This window comes from Ovis aries, chromosome 8 (assembly GCF_016772045.2).
Source record: "Ovis aries strain OAR_USU_Benz2616 breed Rambouillet chromosome 8, ARS-UI_Ramb_v3.0, whole genome shotgun sequence".
NCBI classification, from domain to species: Eukaryota; Metazoa; Chordata; class Mammalia; order Artiodactyla; family Bovidae; genus Ovis; species Ovis aries.
Window position 1 is genome coordinate 48,128,895 of NC_056061.1, and position 20,486 is coordinate 48,149,380.

The following is a 20,486-nucleotide window of genomic DNA, read 5'->3' on the forward strand; positions in this document are numbered from 1 at the left end:
TCCTCCGGCTGTGCGGGCCGCCGGCTCCCCTGCCTGTGCGTGGACCACGTGCAGGAGGGGCGCTTGGGGGCCCCGGGCGCGCAGCCGCGGTGGGTGACTGCGCCGGGTCCCGGGGCCCCGAGTACCCGGCGTGTGTGTGCGCGCTTCTGGGCGGGTGGAGGGCCCCGTGCCGCCTCGCTCCCCCTTGAGTGTGTGTGCGCGGCCTCGGCCCAGTGCCCCAACGATCGGTGCCTGCACCCGGGAAGGCGCGCTCGCGCCCGTGCGGGGTGTGAGTGTGTGTGTGTGTGAGTGTGTGTATGTGTGTGTGTGACTGTGTGTCAGGTGACTTGGGTCACGCAGTCTCTCTCTCCCTCCTCGGGGGAGGAACTGCCGCGCTCCGGCTGACTCCTCCGCCGGCGGGCGGGAGAGCGGGCGGGGCGAGGCGGGGCGGGGCAGGGGGCTCCGGGCGCGCTGGGAACCGCGGGACCCAGACCTGGACGCCGACCGCTGCGGGGGGAAGCGCGGTCCCCGTCTCCGCCCACGGACCTCGGGACAAAACCTCAATTTAGAAATAGGTTGCGAACCGCAGGCCAGGAGGTTTGGCCGAACCCCCACCACCAGGGACCCCCGTGGTCCCCGGGACGGCGGGCCGTGGGCGCGATGAGCCAGGTGCTGGGGAAGCCGCAGCCGGAGGAGGAGGACGACGAGGAGGAGGATGAGCTGGTGGGGCTAGCGGACTACGGAGACGGGCCCGACTCCTCGGACGCCGAGCCGGACAGCGGGGCGGAGGAGGGAGGTGAGCGTCGGGTCCCCGGCTCGGCCCCCCGCCGGGAGGATCTCGGCCGGCACTCCCGCCGGGCCGGGCGCGCGGGCCGCGGACTTGGAGGGGATCCAGGAGAGCGGAGTTTCGCGGTTGAGGTCGAGAGGGGCGCCGGAGGAGCTGTCGCGAGCTGCAAAATGGGGGAGCCCGGGTGCAGGCAGCGGCGGGGGGACCGGGATCGGTGGAGAGGGCAAAGAGGAGGCGTTTGGACTGGAGGAACGCGCGCTCTCGGGCAGTTCCGAGCTCTCCGTAGGGTCTGGGGGTTGGGGAGCGGAGGGACCGCCCGGCGCGCCTGGGTCCTCTCCCTGAATGCTGCTATCGAAGCCCGGGTCAGATGTCATGGCTAAAAAAGGCAGCCGGCGGCAGCGTGACTGGCAGGTCGTCGGCAGCTGCGGGTGTCAGTCTTGCCCCGTGTCGCCGCGGGAGGGGTCCAGGGGCCGGCGTGTCGGCACCGGTGGAGCGGCTGGGGGATGCGCCCAGGTGATAAGGGTGTCGCCGAGTGGCCGCGGGTATCCGGAGATCCAGGCAAATAGGGTTGTTAGGACACCTTATCTCTGCTAGGTGTCACCACCTGGGCATGGCAGCGCCTGCCCTGGAGTGAGCGCGGGGCGGGGAAATACAGGGCCACTTAGAAGCAAACTCTTGTTTCCTTTTCAAAAAGCGGGATTTAGCAATTGGCCAGCCTGTGGGGGCTTCCTGCATTTTATTCTTAAAGCCTAAGGAAGTTGAGAGCCTTTTAGGATTCCAGAAAGATTTATCTTTTTTGTTTCCCTCCAAAGCGAGGAAAAAATCCTTTATTGTAAGGTCATTTGGAAAGGTCAGTAGAGTAAAGCTGGTCAACACAACATCTAGGTGAAATTGTCAGCTTCCTAAAGAAAGAACTTAGAATGTTCACTTTAAAGAAATTGTAGGAGGGATTAAACGGTACTTTCTTGACTTGATTTTGAAGAACCTGTTTTGAAAATTCATTGAACTTATTTTAAATTCTCCATAAACAAAGCCTTTCTCTTGGGGGTGGGAGGGCAGTTTTCAGTTTATTTTACTTACTGTAGGTGCTACTTTCAATGAATCAGAAAGGGAAGAAAGTTAAGTCTTGAGCCTGATAAATGAGAAAGGAGCTTTCCAAGCCACCCTTTTTCAGGGTGCTGGTCCCTAGAGATGTTTTGTGCTAATTCTTCAATTGCTTAAACTTCTGTGCACACCTGTGCACCTCTCTCTTCTGCATTCCCCATAATTGGTCTCACAGTCTAGCAGGTGGCCACATTTTTGTAGATAAAGGCTTTCCACCCTTTTGTTGGAGTCTCTAGGGCTACTTTTGGTAATTAAATTGTTCAGTCGCTTCATTATTATTCAAATTGCATTTGTCAGCTCCTCCCCTAGATTTTTAGGAGGCTCCGGAGAGATTCGGAATGGGAATGTATTTGCAAGGTATTTGAAAGGGTAGACGCACAATAGGGTGCAACTGTGATCTCTGAAAAAAAAGGAAAAGAAATGAGACTATATTGGGGAGGAAAAACCCTGTAATTTGATATTGTCCTGAGGGCCAGAGACTGGGATCCGGGAAATGCTTGGGGCCTGTTTGTTTTTCCTGCAGTTCTTTAAAGAGGCACTTTGCATTTTTGATTTGGGGACTTGCAGTGAAATTAACACTTTAGCTGAGGGGAAGGAATTTCCTGAAGGAAGGGCTACCCCAGAGCCAGATGTAGGATGTGCCCCACTGCTCTTAACCCAAGGTAAACCCACCTGTAACTGATGTTTCTGTATCAGGATCTTCCCTTGTGAGTTCTTGGGATCAAACTGGAATCTTGCTAATAAAAGCACGGAGTATATTTGTGTGGTGAGAGAAGCACATATTCCTGAATGAAGCCTGGCCTCTCTCCACCTGATTCTGCTGTGCCATGGTTTGTTCTCTGAAGATTTCCTCCATTATCTAGGGCTCCTGTTCTTTCCAAGTGTTGCTGGCTTGATTTGGGAGTTTAGGCCTGAATGCAGAATCTCTATCAGAACATTTGCTTTTTCACTCAGCAGCTCTAGCAAGGACTGTCCCTGACACCTGTCATGCCAGCTGATGTGGTCCTTGGGAGTCGGGATGGGGGTGGAGGCTGGGAGTCCTGACTTCTGCTCCTGTGGTCTTCCTTTCTTGAGGCAGCAAGGTGTCACCAGGTGGTCATTCTGATTTCTAATGAGCCCTGGGCCCTGTGTTGCCTTATAACCCTGTGTTATTTGGTATTTGGGGTAGATTTTACATTTACAAACTCCAGTAGTGGAAAGTGGGGGTTGGAGAGGAGGACTTATTTTCTCTGAGAAGAGATGAATATGGTGCACTTTGAACCATGAACAAATCATTTCTCTAATGAATTCCAAACCTTCCTAATGGACTTGGTTTGGTGCCTGAGCTTCACAGTGACGTGGGGCTTTTTCCATGAGGTTTAGAACTCTGCCCTGGTGTGTGGGATGCGGGTCTGACCAGCATTGCTATGCAAAAGAATGTGATTGAAGGTGGGTCGTATGATTTTTATTTGCCCGTGGTCTTAAAAGAAACCCTCCCATCTTATTTTTAAACCGAGTTGCCTCCTACATTTTTACTACATTATGCTAAGTTTAAAAATGTTAGTGCAGCTAAGGTGAGCCTTAAACTAAACTACTTTGTCTTACACTCCACATTTTATTCATGAATAGCAGGAGTGTTCTTAGGTACTTTAGTTCTGTTAAGGATCGATTTGGCCGCTTCTGAACCCTCCCCGCCCCCCGCCCCGGCTTTTCAGGGTCCTTAATTAGAGATAAGATGAGTCTCACCTTCAACCCCCATGCTTCAGATAAAACTCCAGAGAGAGGAAGCAATAATTAAACCATTTAAAACAACTGCACCAAAAATAATGGTTTATTTTATTCTTTTATTTTTAGACACAAATGGACTTTAACTCTTAAGTAAATTACAGTGCTTTAAAAACTATAATAAGAAGGAAGGCAATTAAATGATCATATTTAATCCGAAAGTGAAGTTATTCTTTCCCAAAGTCTCTCCCAATTTTTAAGGAAAATTTGGCTAAGACGACTGCTCACCCACAGTACAGCTAAGTGTGATCTTGTTTCCATAGCAGCCCGTGTACTCTCTCAGGGTCTGAGGAAGTGACAGTTTAGGTGGTTACAGGAGACACAAAAATCCAGGGTCAGCAGGTGATACTTCCCTGATGGGTATAAAAGTGGTGAATCTGGCAATTCTACTAATCATTAGTCAGCTTTTTTTTCCTTAAAATAATATTTTAAACTATTAATGAGTTATCTCTTCTCATTGTTTCTTGAGAGTAAGTAGAATTGTTCTGATCTGAATCCATGGCTCAGAGATGCCAGGGGACTCTTTTGCAGCCTCAAGGCTGGAACTGAGCGAGATTTAGCATAGCGTGAGATTCATGGAAATTTAAGTCCCTTCTCTTGTCCATAACGACTTGGGTTGACTACAGTCCTGGCTATAGCTAATCTCTTCTGGTTCTGAAAATACAGATATATGTAAGTGTTGGAAGAGATGGAAGCCTCAAATAATTGAAAATGATGTGACCAAGGTCACACCTTAGGCCCAGAGCTTATTCAAATACACATAGTTAGAGAGTGTATTTTTATATCAGATATTTGTGAACATGTCTCAGTGATTCCTGGTGTCATAGAATCTTGATCCTCTACTTTTACCAGAAATCTCTCCCATTTTAATATTAAAACAGATATGGGGTAGTCTAATGGGAAAAAGATGCAGTAACAGCGAGTTCTGGAGTTCTGGATAAGGGATGTGGCTCAGAGTTTGAAAGATTATCTTTTTCTGTCTGGGGTGCTGGGTCTCAGAGTTCACTCAGCTTTATACAGTCTCACAACTCCCATCCCATAATTTCACTTCCACAGTCATGTCTGCCCTGCTCATTTTTCTTTCTTCTTCTCTACCTCTTTTATTCATGTATTCCTTACCTTTTTCTTTTCTTTTTTTTTTTTTAAGGCAACTCTTGGGACTTCCTGACAGTACAGAACTTAAGACTCCATGCTTCCAACGCTGGGGATGTGGGTTTGATCCTTGGTTGGGGAACTAAGATTCGACATGCCACAAGGTGCTACAAAAAAAAATTTTTTTTAAGAAATTTTAAAAAATGTAAAAAGACAACTTTTAAATTCTCAAAGAAGGCTTTAAAGCTCTCCTGTGACAGTGGCTTTCCCTGGTTCTGCTGTGACATGCAAGACAAATGGGGGTTTTTCACTTCTGACCTAAAGCACCCAGATTGTGGGTGGACTTTCTCCTCTTGGGGACCTCTGGGGAAGACTCCAGCTCTGTTTCTCCGTGTGTGAAATAAACTTGATCACTCTCAGAGTGATAGTTTGGGGGAAAAAAGAAAAGCTCACAAGAATACTTTTCCTTTCTTGCAGAAGCATGGGTAGGTCAGAACACATTAGAGATATATTGTTTGTTTTCTTATTTTGGCTGGGTCACATGGCTTTCGGGATCTTAGTTCCCCCTCCAGGGATTGAACCTGGGCCATGGCAGTGAAAGCACAGAGTTCTAACCACTGAAGCACCAGGAATTCCCAGGAATGTTATTAAATACATATGCAAAGGAAATATTCATGTATGGAATCATGTTTACCTGCCAGTGTGATGTGAGAGGATTTGAGAACAATTTGATCTTCACATATAAATAAAAATCACCTTCAAAAGCCTTTCTGCCTTTGAAAATATGTATTCTGATTGAATTTAGTTTTCCTTACGAAGTAGTTAATCAGAGTAAATCTTCATCATTTTTTGCATATTGTCTTATTAACAATACTACTCATATATTTAATTCCTGCTTGGGTTGGAATTTCTTACTGGACTTCTGGGTCTTGAATGTGCAAATAGTTCCACTGATCAGAAATATAAAGGACTACAGATAATGATGCAAATAGAAGCAATCCCGAGGCCTCTTCATAAAACCGTAAGTGTGTATCAGTAGAACCTTAAGCCCTTGTGGACCCCACAGAATACTAATAGCAAAGACATTCTAACTTCCTCAAGGGTGATTGAGCCTCTCACTGGTCACATTCCACAAAAGACCCTCTCGTTACCTAGGCTTGGGCTAAGGGAGAAAGAAAAAAGAACAATGGGAGTGTGTGTGTGTGTACACTCTAACAGAAACTGATAGAGGAGATAAAGGCTCATGGGCTCCGATACATGTATGGGCATTTACACAGCTAGTAAGTGGGCAAGCTTGGATCTGAATCCCAGTCTGGCGCTAATGGGTTTCCCTGATGGCTCAGTGGTAAAGAATCTGCCTGCAATGCAGGAGACCCAGGTTCGATCTCTGGGTCGGGAAGATCCCCTGGGGAAAGGAATGACAACCCACTCCAGTATTCTTTCCGGAGAATCCCTTGCACAGAAGAGCCAGGTCGGCTACAGTCCACGGGGTCACAAGGAGTCAGACACGACTGAGCGACTAACTCCACTCCACTCTGGCACTAACACAGTATTTTTTCAACCATTCCATTTGCTACCACTATCCTTTTGTTAAATCATTGTTTTATTTTCCAGTTTTGAGTCTGTTCAAAGGTGTCACCTCTTGGAGAACTTTCCTTAATAATAATAGCTCTTAGTTGTCAGAGACATCAGAATTTAGGAAATGGGTTTCATACAATGCCTTGTCCTCCCCAGGAAGTCAGGGTCAACCCTGTCAGAACCTCAGTTCCCATTTTCCTGATTTCTGGTCCCTTCTTTGTTGTGAACGTTCCCAGCCCACAGGATCGGTCAGATGTGGCCCCCCACGCAGCCCAGCCCTCAAGTCCCTGATCCATCTTTCTCTCTCTGTAGTTTTTGACAGGGCTCTGCCACTTCGGGGTTAAGTCATTAACCTGAAGGTGTTAAATGCTGACAACGGCCCAGTTAGATAACTCCTCATAATGCTACCCCTTGGGTGACTGAGTTTCCCTGGGATCCCCAGTGGTCTAGTTACAAAGCTCCGTCTGCTATTTGTGAAATTGGGTATCAGGACCCAGTGGAAGATAGGTATGTTCAGTGCCTCTGATCACAGTGGATAAGCTTTACTAGGTCATAAAACTCACCCTCTTGATACCTAAGTGCTGGCTGTGCCAAAGTCAGATGTGGAGTTTCTTCTTAAAGTTTCAGTTCACATTCTGCTCACTTTCTTTTCTTTTTAAAAAAATATCTTTGGCTGCACTGCACAGCATGCAAGATCTTAGTTCTGCAACAAGACCCCAGTGGACGCATGGAGTCTTAAGCACTGGACCACCAGGGAAGTCCCATCAATCACTTTCATTTCATCATCCCAACCAGTGAATGTCTATTGAGTGTTTATTATGGTAAACACTGAGGGCTGAGTTTTCACATCTGACAAAGGATGAGTGTTATCAATTTAAGGATTAGAGATGACACTGTGTGCTTTGTAGGTGGTCTGTAAATGCTAACTCTTAGTGATAAGAGGTTGGAACAGGTTGGTTTGAGCCATTTCACTGTGAACAAGGCTCAAACCTCTCCAATGTGCCCTCACCCTCAGCCAACAAGATAGGGGGAAAATGGACCAACAAAGCATAGACCATCTCAGCAACCTGCATTACCATTTCAAACCTTCCTGCATCTTCATAGTTGTATGCCTTCTGAGGTCCCAGTCTTTTTCTCATCTGAGCCATAGGCCAGTAGACACCCTGGACTCAATGACTTCAGATCCCTGTTCAGCCTCTTTGCCTTTACAACTTGGTAAGTGGGCCCTTGTTCACTTGATCTTCCAGTTGGGAACCTGGGATTTCTTTCTCCCTTGTCCCCTGTGTTCAGAGGATCACTGAGTATTATTGAGTGAATTTAAGCTTCTCGTGGATCCATTCTTTCTGCCCATTTCCAAATTCGTCTCATTTGTGTTTCTAGAACAACCTCCTTCTCATTGTCAGGGAGGAAAAACTCTTAGGTTCTTAACTGGAGTCCTGCAAATTAAACTGACAAAAGATATGAACAAGAGAAAAATAGGTTTAGTTAAGTACTGATGCATTCGAGTTCACAAAAAATTCAACTCAAGGAGGCAGTTAGAATTTGGGACTTATATACCATCTTAAGAGAGGAGGAGGAGAGGTAGAGAGACACTTCTGAGAAAAATGACTTCAAAGGGGATGGGGGAAAGGGGTTTGGTGACATTGTTTGGGTGTAGCCAACTTCTTTTTGTCTCTGTCTCCAAAAAAAGATGAGAGTTGCTCCTGGGGAGGAGATTTTTGACAGTTGAGTTCTTTGGAGGAGGATCTGCTTTGCGCAAAAAAGGGATTTCAAGAACTCCAGTGCCTTTAGCTCAAAATAATCTTCTTTTCAAGCCATAGTGGCTTATTCTAGAAGTCTTCACAGTCCCCACGCTGACACCCTTGAGTGGAGTGAGTCTCTGGAACGTGCGTCCTGGTCATGTTGTGCATGTGTGTCTGTTGCTCAGTTGTGTCTGATTCTGCTACTGCATGGACTGTAGTCTTCCAGGCTCCTCTGTCCATGGGATTCTCCAGACGAGGATGCTGGAGTGGGTTGCCATTTCCTTCTCCAGCGGCTCTTCCCGACCCAAGGAACGAACCCAGGTCTCCTACGTTACAGGCAGACTTGTTACTGACTGAATCACCAGGGAAGCCCCTGATCCTGTTAGTCTCTACTTAAAAATCCTTAGTGATTTCCTCATTGCTTTCAGAGTAAAATCCAGAGTTCCCTGCATTTCATTCACAACTTAGCCTGTTAATCTATCAACTAATTTATTTAATGGTATTTATTGGGCTCATGGACTTCCCTGGTGGCTCAGATGGTAAAGCGTCTGCCTGGAATGCAGGAGACCTGGGTTCGATCCCTGGGTTGGGAAGATCCCCTGGAGAAGGAAATGGCAACCCACTCCAGTACTCTTGCCTGGAAAATCCCATGGACAGAGGAGCCTGGTAAGCTACGGTCCATGGGGTCGCAAAGAGTCAGACAAGACTGAACGACTTCACTTTATTGGGCTCATACCACGTGCTACCAAGTTTTTTGCCTGCGTGTATATAAGACAAACAATAAACAAATCAAGACAAACATAAAGTAAAAAGATAGTTTGTATAGTGAAGTACTATGAAGAAGACACAGGGATATTAGGAAGTGGTTGGGGCCCACTGAGGCAAGGGAAAGTGAAATTGCCCCTGGGCTGGTTGGGAGGAAGAGCCAGGTGAGGCCTGGGGAAAGCCAATCGAGTGGAGGGAGGAGCAAGTGGAAGCCCGAAGGTGAGGAAGCAGAAGGCCAGTGTGCCTGCAGGACGGGGAACTGGCAGGGAGGATGAACCAGGAATGGGATGAGAGGTGAGCCCACCTAGGGCCTTTTAGGGAAAGAAGGTATTTGGATTTTATTCTAAGTTCTATGGGAGGCCTTTGGAGAGTGGGCAGGCTTTTCTTGTCTTTAAACTATGTTCCTTAAACTCCAGGAAGGCCAAATTTCTTCCTGGCACGACCTTTCCCTCATTCATCTCTTTTATGCCTCCTCTCCTAGAAGACTCAGGTGATTTCTCCAGGGAGCCTTCTCGCTGAATCCGTAACACCTAGATAGCCGTGCATTGTAAAGCTATCAGTTTTTCTCGTCTATTTTCCTCTCTAATCACTAAGAAATGAAGTTTTTCTTTGTGTCTGCAGCCCCTGGCTCAGCTCTGTCGAACTTGGCAGACATTCAGGGAACCTTTATGAAATGGGAACAAACTGGCCTCTTGTAAATTTCACCTCACTCTGGCAACTTCCTGCAAACCCCCACCTGCATTTTTAAAGAGCCCTTTCTGGGGTCCCAGCTCTAGTCCCAGATTTTTTCTGTAGTTCCTTTCTGATTTTCCCTAAAATACATAAGGAAATACATAATGGCCCTCTCATTGCTCTTTTCAAAGCAGCTCTCCATCATTCTCTTTCATGGATCACTTTCCTCAGGTGATTCTTCTCAAACTTAAGCAAGTGGGTGAAGCTCAGGGAAATGTGATGGGTCGAGGGCAGCCCTCTGCAGGAGACCCCCGGGTGTTTCCTTTTCTGATGTGAGTTCCTGACTACCAGTCCCAGAGTAGAACAAGATCCTCTGAGAAACCCCATAGGATTTCAGAAGCAGGGATATTTGAGAGAGTGGGGGAGGATGAGAAGGAAAATTTTTGCCAGCAGGCTTTTCTTTTTTTGGCGGAGCCATGAAGCATGCAGGATCTTAGTTCCCTGAGCAGGGATCAAACTTGTTCCCCCTACAGTGAAAATGTGGAGTCTTAACTACTCCACCAGGGTAGTCTCGTCAGCAGGCTTTTCTGATGTAAGAAACCTCCCCTGAACAACAGCAGTGGCATACGAAACTTTTGACTGTGGGTCCACAATAAAAAAAAAAAAAGCGTTTATATTGTGAAATAGCACCCACCTACGTATAAGTGAATTTGAGAGTTTCGCTAGCAGCATTTACTCGTGTCATGCGTAACACACTCTGGTATTTTCTAGTCTTCTTTTCTTTTCATTGCAGTTCTAGTTGAGTGCCAGCTGGTTGGCGGCTAAGGCCCTGATGAGGGCGCTAGTACATACCAGTCCTGTGACCTTGGGCCGGTTCATTAGCCCAAGTTCCTCAGGGGTAGAACAGACTTGCTTTTCCTCATTGGGTGGATAAAGTTTGTAGACATGTCTAGTGAGGTCCCTGGCACATGGTGTATTACTGTACATGCCAATTAAATATGGGCTTTCAAGGTGGCTCAGTGAGAAAGAATCCACCTGCCAATGCCAGAGGCTTGGGTTCGATCCCTGGACTGGGAAGATCCTCTGCAGCGTGTGTGTGCCCAGTCGTGTCCAGCTCTTTGCGACCCCAGGGGCTGTCGCCCGCCAGGCTCCTTTGACCACGGCATTTTCCAGGCAAGAATACTTGGAGTGGGTTGCCATTTCCTCCTCCAGAGGATCCTCCTGACCCAGGGATTGAACCTGTCTCATCTTGTCTCCTGCATTGGCAGGTGGATTCTTACCACTAGCGCCACCTCGGAAGCCTACCCTGGAGTAGGAAATGGCAACCCACTTCAGTATTCTTGCCTGGGAAATCCCATGGACAGAGGAGCCTGGTGGGCTATAGTCCTTGGGGTCACAAAGAGCTGGGCACGACTTAGCAACTAAACAACAATAGTTAAATATGATAAAATACATCTGCATGGGGGTCAGTGTAGGGGTCTCTACAGAGTTCTTGCTGATCTGACTCACCATTTCCCAGCTGTTTATAGTTGGTGGCACATGCTTGAATATGGCCAGGAAAAGGAAATACTTCCAGCTGTGTGTGTATATTATAACCATATGTATATTTCACTTCCCAGCCACTCTATGTATGTAAACACTCATACACATTCCCTCCTCTTTCTACAATGGTCTCTATCTATCACCTCCAAATTCTCCCAAGAGGAAGAGAGCCAACCTGCAGGGCAGCGCTGTCAGTGATCATGCCACATAGAGTCTTGCAGACCCTGCTGAAGAGAAGTTAAAATCTGCACCCACATCCAGCATAAACTGAGAAGAGATGAAGACATTTATAAGCACTGAAATATTTTTGTGGTTGTACATAATTTAATGTGATGTACCTGTTTTATATTTTGAGAAACTTATTCTTCTATTTAAAAAAATTAATACGCAACTGTGCTTTTCTAACAAGAACCATACTACTGTGTTACTTTTTGTCTACCTCTCTCTCACCAATCTCCCATGTCTGCCTTGTCTGGAATTTTAGTTTCCAATTTTTTATTCCGAAATATAAAATCAATACTTATTGTAAATTAATAGATTTCAATAAAATTTGTCTTCCATTGCTTATTGCATTTCACCATATTTGAGTGTATTTTCTTTTAGAAGTATATCCTTGAGTAATTCTTTCAAAGAGATTAAATAGGCAGTAAGCTTTCAGAGTCCTTCGATGTCTGAAAATGTCTTTTTTTTTTTTGGCTGCACCAGGAGCCTTGCAGGATCTTAATTCCCAAATCAGGGATTGAACCCTGGGCCTCCCAGCAGTGGAAATTTACAGTCTTTACTACTGGACTGCCAGGGAATTCCTGGAAAACATCTTGCTACACTTGTTGCTCTCCTACATTTGAGACATACTGTGACTGGGTATATAAATCTGGGGTGAAAGATATTTTCCTTCAGTCCTTGACATATGATACTCTCCTGTTCTCTTCTTTCATTCATGTTGTTAAGAAGTCTGATGTCTTTATGAGTCCTTTGTAGGTAATAGTTTTCCTCTTTTCATAGTTTTAAGTTTTATTATTATCCTTGATGTTTTGAGAAGGAAATGGCAACCCACTCCAGTATTCTTGCCTGGAGAATCCCATGGCTAGAGGAGCTCGGTGGGCTGCAGTTCATGGGGTCGCAAAGAGTCGGACACGACTGAGCGACTTCACTTCACTTTGATGTTTTGAAGTTTTACTATAATTATTCTTGGTGTGGGGATGTTTTTGTTTAAATTTCTCCTTTTTACTTTGTGGGCATGTTCATTTTAATTGGAAAAGGATTATCTATTTGGTTTAGTATTGCTCTCCCCCATATTCTGTAATTTTTCTTTTTGGAGCTTGTTTGAAGAATAATGGGACTTTTGAATTTCATTCTTGATGTCACTTTTACCTTTACTTCAGACTTTCCATTGTTCTGTCCCTTTGTACTGTGTTCTGAGAGACTGACTTTCCAGTCACTAATGCCGTGTTCATCTGCTTATTCTGTTTTTCAATGCATGTATCCTCCCCTCCGGCCAGTTATGTTTCTATTTCTGAGATTCATTAAGACCCTTTTCCATAACTGCTCTTTTTCTGAACTGTCCTTGTTTCGTGACTGCCACATTTCTAACTTTGTCTGTTTTCTGCATTTTTCTTACAATGTTGGTTTATTTTCTTGATCTTTCACTGGGTTTCATACTTGGTCTTTTATTTTTGTCAGTCATGAAGCTGTTTTTTTTTTTTAAAGTTGGAATATATTTCACATACCATAATATTTGCCTTTTCAAGTATATAGATCAGTGGTTTTACTATATTCACAAAGGGATACAAACATCACTGCTATTTAATTCCAGAACATTTTCATCACTCCAGAGAAAACACATAACCATTAATGGTCACTTCCCGTTTCCCCCTGCTCTCCAGCCGCTGGCAACCATGAAGTACCTTCTGTCTTTATGAATTTGTCTGTTGTGGACTTTTCATATAAACAGAATCAAACAATTTGTGACCTTTTGTGTCTTCTTTCATTTGGCATAACATTTTCAACATTCATCGTGTTGTGGCACGAATCAATACTTCATTCCTTTTTAATGGCTGAATGATATTCCATTATATGGGTATACGACATTTTGTTAATTCACATTTCAGCTGATGGCCATTGGATTGTTTCCACTTTTTGGCTATTATGAGTAGTGCTTCTGTGAACACTCATGTACAGATTTTTGCTTGGACATATGTAAGTTCTTCTAGGAGTAGAATTGCTAGGTCATATGGTGACTCAATGTTTAAGCTTTTGAGGACCTACCAAACTGTTTTTTCAAAGCACACCATTTTATGTTATCACCAGCAGTGTATGAGAGATCCCATTTCCTGACATTCTCACCAACACTTGTTATTGTCAATCTTTTTTAACCCATCCTAGTGGGGTATGATGTGGCATCTCATTTTTTTCATATGCATTGCCTTTATGACTAATGATGTTGAACATCTTTGCATGTGTTTATTAGCCATATGTGTATCTTTGGAGAAATGTCTATTTAAATCCTTTACACATTTTAAAATTGGATTATCTTTTTATTGTTGAATTGTAAGAGTTCTTTATGTATTCTGGATACTAGACCCTTCTCATATATATGGTTTGCAAATGTTTTCTCCCACTCGGTGGATTGTCTTCACTTTTCTGATGTGTCCTTTGAAGCCACAAGGTTTTAAGTTTTGATGAAATCCAAAATTGTTTCTTTGAGGCATAATTCAAATAAACAGTCATCTCTTTAGCAAACACTGATGATCTGGGCAAAGAAGGACTTTGCTCTGGAATGCTAAGATGGATTCTTTCCCTGTGTAGTCGTTCCAGGAAACCTCTAGTCTTTACACTCTAGAGCTCCTGCTTGTGATGGGGAATTGCCCGGGTTTTCTGGCCCTCTGAGATGGTGTGAGAGATGGTGATGCAGCATTTTTCAGGGTTTTTCACTTACTAAAAGCTGGCCCCTTGATGAGGGAGTGATGGAGTTTGCGCTTTCTATATTTGAAAAGGTAGTATTGTCTGTGGATCCTAAATCATGTGTAAGGCAGAAGTGAAACTCCTCTCACTAACCACTGTGACAGCCTCTCACCTTCCTTCTTGTTTTGTGGTTTTCCCAGTTCTGGACTTTAGCGACCCCTTCAGCACGGAGGTAAAGCCGAGGATCCTGCTCATGGGCCTAAGAAGGAGTGGCAAGTCATCCATCCAGAAAGTCGTCTTTCATAAAATGTCTCCCAACGAAACTCTGTTCTTGGAGAGCACGAACAAGATCTGCCGGGAGGACGTTTCCAACAGCTCCTTTGTTAATTTTCAGATTTGGGACTTCCCAGGACAGATTGACTTTTTTGACCCTACCTTTGACTATGAGATGATCTTCCGAGGAACAGGAGCACTGATATTTGTCATAGACTCCCAGGTAAGGCTCCATCTCGGTGTCTGGTGGGACTGCAATGACCCTCCTCCCCTACGTTGACACAAGTTCCCTTGCGATCATTTGGGTTTGGGTCTTAGGGTCAGGAATAGGCATTTCTACCAGACTAGCATTTCTCAGTTGTGGCTGTCTGGCTTTGGAAAGGGGAGGAAAAAATCTCCCTTCACACAACCCTGACCAACAAGCAGTGTTTGGGAACTGTGTGCTCTCAGCAAGCCTAAAGAGGACCTCTCAGAGGGAGGGGACCACTGTGATAGCCAATGAAAGCAGCTGTGTGTCCCCCCTCTGCTACTCTTGGCAGATATCTCTAAAAGATCACAGGTTCTCTGCAACAAAAATACATGATTATCTACATTTTAAAGCGTTTACTATGGCCTGTGAAGATCAAGTTCTCTGAGTGTGGACATTTTTCTTCTGAATCAAACTATTGCAGTTCCTACTAGTATACCGTTAAGGCAGCATGACTAGTATGTATTTTAGAGGTAACTAAATACAAAATGTGAAATTTGAGATACATATATTTTTTTCTACTTCATCTGTGTATCTGTGCTTGACTAAGAGTTTAGCATTAATTCTATTTTTGGTTTCTGTTTGTACTGAAAACCTTGTTCACATAAGGTGGATATGGGGTGATTTTTGCTCTAGCATTTACTCAGTTATTTAAATTCCTTCCAAGTTGTATCCGCTAGGTTACCTGATTTTCTATCACACAAAAAAATATTTTTTGTGGTTTATCAGTAGACAATCCTGATTGTGTTTTCATTTTAACTTTGCTGAAAGCAAAGAATTGGGAGCCGCTTGGTTGGAAAAGAACCTTATCACCCAGGCTTGAAAGTCACTCACTTTATTGGTATTCAGACCAGCCTTCTGAATGGTCTCTTTGGTTCCCTGGGCCTTTCTCCTGTGAAGTGGGGGACGGAGCTGATGGTGTAAGGGCAGGAGGAGAGGGAGACAGCAGGACTAAAAATGCATCTCAGGCAGGTGGTCTTAGGAAAAAGCACAGGTAGCAGACTGGGACATTGACAGTTATTTTTTCAAACTATTCCACGTGCGGTTGCTCTTAGAAAGTGTCCCCAATGGTGGGCCAGCCAGAAGGCCCTCCTGAGGGCTCTCTTTTGCAGCTGTAGGGAATTAAAAGTCCTACAGCAATGCCCTAAGCCAACTCTAAGCTCAGGTCTCAATGTTTGCCTGAAACTGTAGGCCTGCAAATGGACAGGTGGGGCTGAGCCTCTTGCGAGCCCAGTCATGTTGGGGAAGAAGGGCTATGAAGACCATTGGTCATAATGGTTCTGAGTCCACGCTTGCAGAACTATTCTCGGACAAGACTACTCATGCCTGAGAGCATTGTAAACTCACTCATGGATCGAGGTGCCTGTTTAATATAATAATGAAATTTGCAACTCAGCCTTTTAGTTCCAAGTGACTGCACGGTGAACTTGTGGAGCTGTGGGAGCATGGCCAGATGGTTTGAAGTTCTTTTTCTCCTTTGTGTGTGGGGTAGTGGACTAGGGAGGCTGTCCATTCCAATATCTGCTCCATGGACAGCCATGCCTCTCTTCCTGTGGGCCCATCCAGAGATGCATGCCTCCAGCACCTTCACTGGGTCCAGGCGCTGCTGGGGGCCACACCTTCCTGGCTGTCCTGCTCATCCTGACCTGTTTCCCGGCCCATCTGTGGTTTTGGCAGTATCCCCTTCTTCCTGTCTCAGGCTGGCCAGCACCATAAGTCAGGAAGCTTGAAGCCCAGGCAGGCAGGCGGTGAGCAGGCCACTCACTGGGGGGAGGCTCCGGGCTGTCAGGCCCCTCTGTCTCCGCTAAGCTCCCTTTTCTCCCTGGGTCTTGCAGCTGCTGCACTGGGTAGCAGCAGCAGTGGCCCTGCCCGTGGGTAAGTAGATTCCAGCCCTGACTCATCACTTCAGGACTGTGGCTCAGGAAGCACTTAGCATCAGTGTCAGATTGTGTACACATACAATTTACATTTATGGAATTTGAATTGCCAGTGCAACTCTGTCTCACGTGTTGATAATACAGCTTTAATGTGATAAAATAGGTACACTTGCCAGTTTTTTCATTGTTCAGGGTGTTTTTATTGCCTCAGTAATCTCCCTTTTTTTGGTTTGTTTGACTGAAGTATAGTTGATTTACAAATTGTATTAGTTTCAGGTGATATATATTGAAGAATATATATGTATATATTCTTTTTCAGATTCTTTTCCTTATAGGTTGTTATAAAATCTTGAGTATAGTTCTTTGTGCTATACAGTAGGTTCTTGTTGGTTATCTATTTTATATACGGTTAAGTCGCTTCAGTCATGTCCGACTCTGTGCGACCCCATCTACGGAAGCCCACCAGGCTCCCCTGTCCCTGGGATTCTCCAGGCAAGAACAATGAGTGGGTTGCCATTTCCTTCTCCAGTGCATGAAAGTGAAAAGTGAAAGGGAAGTCGCTCAGTCGTGTCCGACTCCTTGCATCCCCACGGACTGCAGCCTACCCGGCTCCTCCGTCCATGGGATTTTCTAGGCAAGGGTACTGGAGTGGGGTGCCATTAGTGTGTATATGTTGGGCTTCCCAGGTGGCGCCTGCCAGTGCAGGAGATGCAAGAGCCATCAGTTCGATCCCTGGGTTGGGAAGATAGCTTGGAGTAGAAAATGGCAGCCCATTCCAGTATTCTTGCCTGGGCAGTCCCATGGACGGAGGAGCCTGGTGGGCCCCAGTCCATGGGGTCACAAAGAATCGGACAGGACTGAGCCCACACACTAGACACGCTAGTGTATATGTGTTAATCCCAAATTCCAAATTTATGCCTCTCCCTCCCGTACTTGGCAGTTTTTATTTTCTATTTTTAATTTTTTGGGCCTATTTTTTAAATTGTAGCTGTAATTTGGTTTTAATTTAACCTGAGCATGAAAAGTGGACTTTCAATAGGGGTTGGTAAATGTGTACTTTGTTTTGTTTCTTGGCTTGTTGGGTTTTGTTTGGGCCATTGGGTTTTGTTCTGGCCACAGGGCAACAAAATGCATAAGTGTAAGAAATACATCTTTCTAAGTTACACTTTTTAAAAGGGAGGGAAAAGCATTGTTAAAAGTGGTCATTTACTGAAAATAAGGAATATTTAACTTCTTCAACAAAGCAGTTTCCAAGTCTGCCTAATAGACTCTTCTGTTGGAAGCAAACTGTTAAAAATCACATTTGTGGGAATCTTTACTTGATGTGATTGCAGACACTAAACAAAACCGAACTTGAGGAAAGGCTCAGCAACTCTTGAAGGTCACCGCAGTAGTCTAAGCAGTGCTCTGTTTGTCTGACACCTCCTAGTTTTATTTTTCGCTTGTGAATTCCTCACAATCACCGGATTGCCAGATATATATATATCACCAAGGAGAAAAATGTGTCCTCACATTATGTTGTAAAATAGAAGAGAATGAAGGCATCAAGAGTGATTTCCCATGAACTACCCAAGTGACACTGCCTGCCCTGGGCAGCCCACAGAAGGTAGCATGTCTCCAGGGCCACCCTTGGCCCCCACCCCAGGAGCCATTTCTTTTTCTTTTCTTAATAGTTTTATTATTTGGCTGTGTTGTGTCAAACAGAGCTTCACTGCCCCTCTGGCTTTTCTCTAGTTGCAGAGATTGGGGTGGGGGCTTCTCTCTAGTTGTGGTGTAATGGCTCCTCATTTCAGTGGCTTCTCTTGTAGTGGAACGCGGGGTCTAGAGCGCAGCCTCAGTAGTTGTGGTGGTATACTGGCTTAGTTGCTCTGTGGCCTGTGGGATCTTCCCAGATGAGGGATTGAACCTGTGTCTCCCACACTGGCAGGTGGATTCTTTACCATTGAGCCACCAGGGAAGCGCCCCCACCCTGCCCCGGGAGCAATTTCACAGGTGCTTGGGATCCAAACTAGAGTGCTGGCTTAACTCATGTGGGTGATTGTGATTGTGACCTGCCTGTAATTCCTAGATCTAATTTTAGAATAGAAGCCAGGCAGTGTGTTCTTCCTTTTTTTAAAATTTGTTGTAGAAGATAATAAGCACAATAGGAGAAAAAATCACTCACTGTCTCTCTGCTCTAGTAATCAAATATTTTCTTCTTTGTCATGTCATTTTTTAGCTCCTATAGATCTGTGCCACTTCATCAGTTTGCTGGTAATCAGACTATTTCATGTGCTTGGCAGGGAGGTTAAAGGAATGATTTCTAATCTTTTGAGATCATGACACACTCTTGACCTTGGCTGCTTCTGCTACAGACACATGGCCCTTAACTCCTCTCTTCAGTTAAGACATAACCAAGAACACTTGTTGAAGTGCGTAACTTCCATACAGTGAATTGCACTCATTTTTTAACCAAATATTTATTTGGCTGCATCAGGTCTTGGTTGCAACATGTTGGATCTTGCATTGTGTGTGGTGCTCGGGCTCTCTAATTGTGGCGTGCGGCTCACTAGTTGCAGCACACGGGTTTAGATGCTCCAACGCACGTGAGATCTTAGTTCCCTGACCCACGTGCCCTGTACTGCAAGGCAGATTCTTAACCACTGGACCACCAGGAAAGTCCCAAATTACATTCATTTTAAGTGCACAGTTCAACCACTATACACCTTCTAACCATCTTCTAACTTGAAGAATGTTTCCACCACGCTGAAAGCTTCGTGTCCTTTCTCAGATGTACCCCCTGCTCAGGTTCCAGCCTCAGGCTGATATGATATGCTTTCTGTCTCTATAGAATAGTTTGCCTTGTCTAGAATTTCTATATGTGGAACTGTACAGTCATGACTTTGTTTTTTATCTGAGATATTATAATGTATTAAGAAAGTGCCCCAAATTATTAAACTAGAATTTCTCCAAAACGCTTAGCCCAGCATCCAATCCCTGGAGGAGGAAATGGCAGTCCACTCCAGTATTCTTGCCTGGAGAATCCCATGGACAGAGGAGCCTGGTGGGCTACAGTCCGTGGCGTCGCGAGAGTTGGACATGACTAAACCACTCCACAGCGTCCAATGTTTGTTCTTCATTTTAAACAACTCTTTAGAGTGTGAAGGATGAAAATGACTGTCTGGTCTTTTTCTCCCTTCATAGTTTCTTGTTAGAATCTTAGTATTTTGATTTATCCAAAGACTGGAGATACATTTTTTTTCTTTAATGGGCAAAATATTTTAATAGACACATGACCAAACCAGAGATACAGTTAGCAAGTGAGCACATGTAAAGATGCTCAAAATCACTAGTTATTAGGAAAATGCAAATCAAAACTACAATGAGATACCACCCCATGCCAATCAGAATGGCCAAAATTGAAACAGACAAAAACAAACCAACCAACGGGTAATACCAAGTGTTAGGAAACACGGAGAACAGCTGAAACTTCTACACTGCTGGTAGGAATGCAGAATGGGACAGCTACTTTTTTTTTTTTTAACTTTTTATTTTATATTATAGCCGATTAACAACGTTGTAATAGTTCCAGGTGGACAGCAAAGGGACTCAGCCATACATATACGTACATAGGGGTACATTTTTATTAATTAGTTTCGGGAATACAAGAATGCCCCAAAACATCCCCTGTTTTATTGGCTTTTCTTCATTTGTCCAGATTTGGAGTCAGAATGAGGGGGTGAAAAAGTCCTTTAAATTTTGTTTTGAAGATCCCTTTCCTTTTTGCTATAAAAACAAGACCTATTGGGGAATTTCCTGGTTGTCCAGTGGTTAGGACTCTGAGGGTCACAGGTTTGATCCCTGATTGGGGAACTTGATCCTGTAAGCAATGAAGCCAGGGGAAAAAACAAAAACAAAAAACTGAGACATATTCGTACCCTTAGGTTGGCAGTAATGAAGAGATCTGACAACCCTGGGTGCTGATGAGAGTCTGGAGGAGCAGGGGTTCTTACATGTTATCTAGTCAAGTTCAAGGTGCTCAATCCCCTGACCCAACAAGCCTGACTTCAGGGTAGGCCCTAAGAAACTCACAAACAGGCACAGAGATTTGTGTGTGAGACTGGCCACATTGTCATCTTCTGATCTAACACATAACTGGAAACATTCTGAATGTCCATCAGCAG

At 44.9% G+C, this 20,486-nt stretch overlaps 1 protein-coding gene and 1 non-coding gene across 3 annotated transcripts in view; both read left to right on the forward strand.

Moving 5' to 3' along the window:
• Positions 1 to 468: 468 nt before the first annotated feature.
• Positions 469 to 20,486, forward strand: part of RRAGD (Ras related GTP binding D) — a 37,901-nt gene continuing 17,883 nt past the window's right edge. The window contains exons 1-2 of one of the 2 annotated variants that reach the window (XM_027972437.2): positions 469 to 775; positions 14,127 to 14,422. In XM_027972437.2, coding sequence (XP_027828238.1) covers positions 640 to 775; positions 14,127 to 14,422 — 432 coding nt within the window. In that variant the 5' untranslated portion in view covers positions 469 to 639. Of the gene's footprint in view, positions 776 to 1,196; positions 1,280 to 14,126; positions 14,423 to 20,486 lie in introns of those variants that run through there. The other variant, XM_027972438.2, reaches the window with a different exon arrangement.
• On the forward strand, positions 8,568 to 8,639 carry TRNAS-GGA (transfer RNA serine (anticodon GGA)). Its single transcript has one exon. It is a non-coding gene; the product is annotated as a tRNA-Ser (tRNA).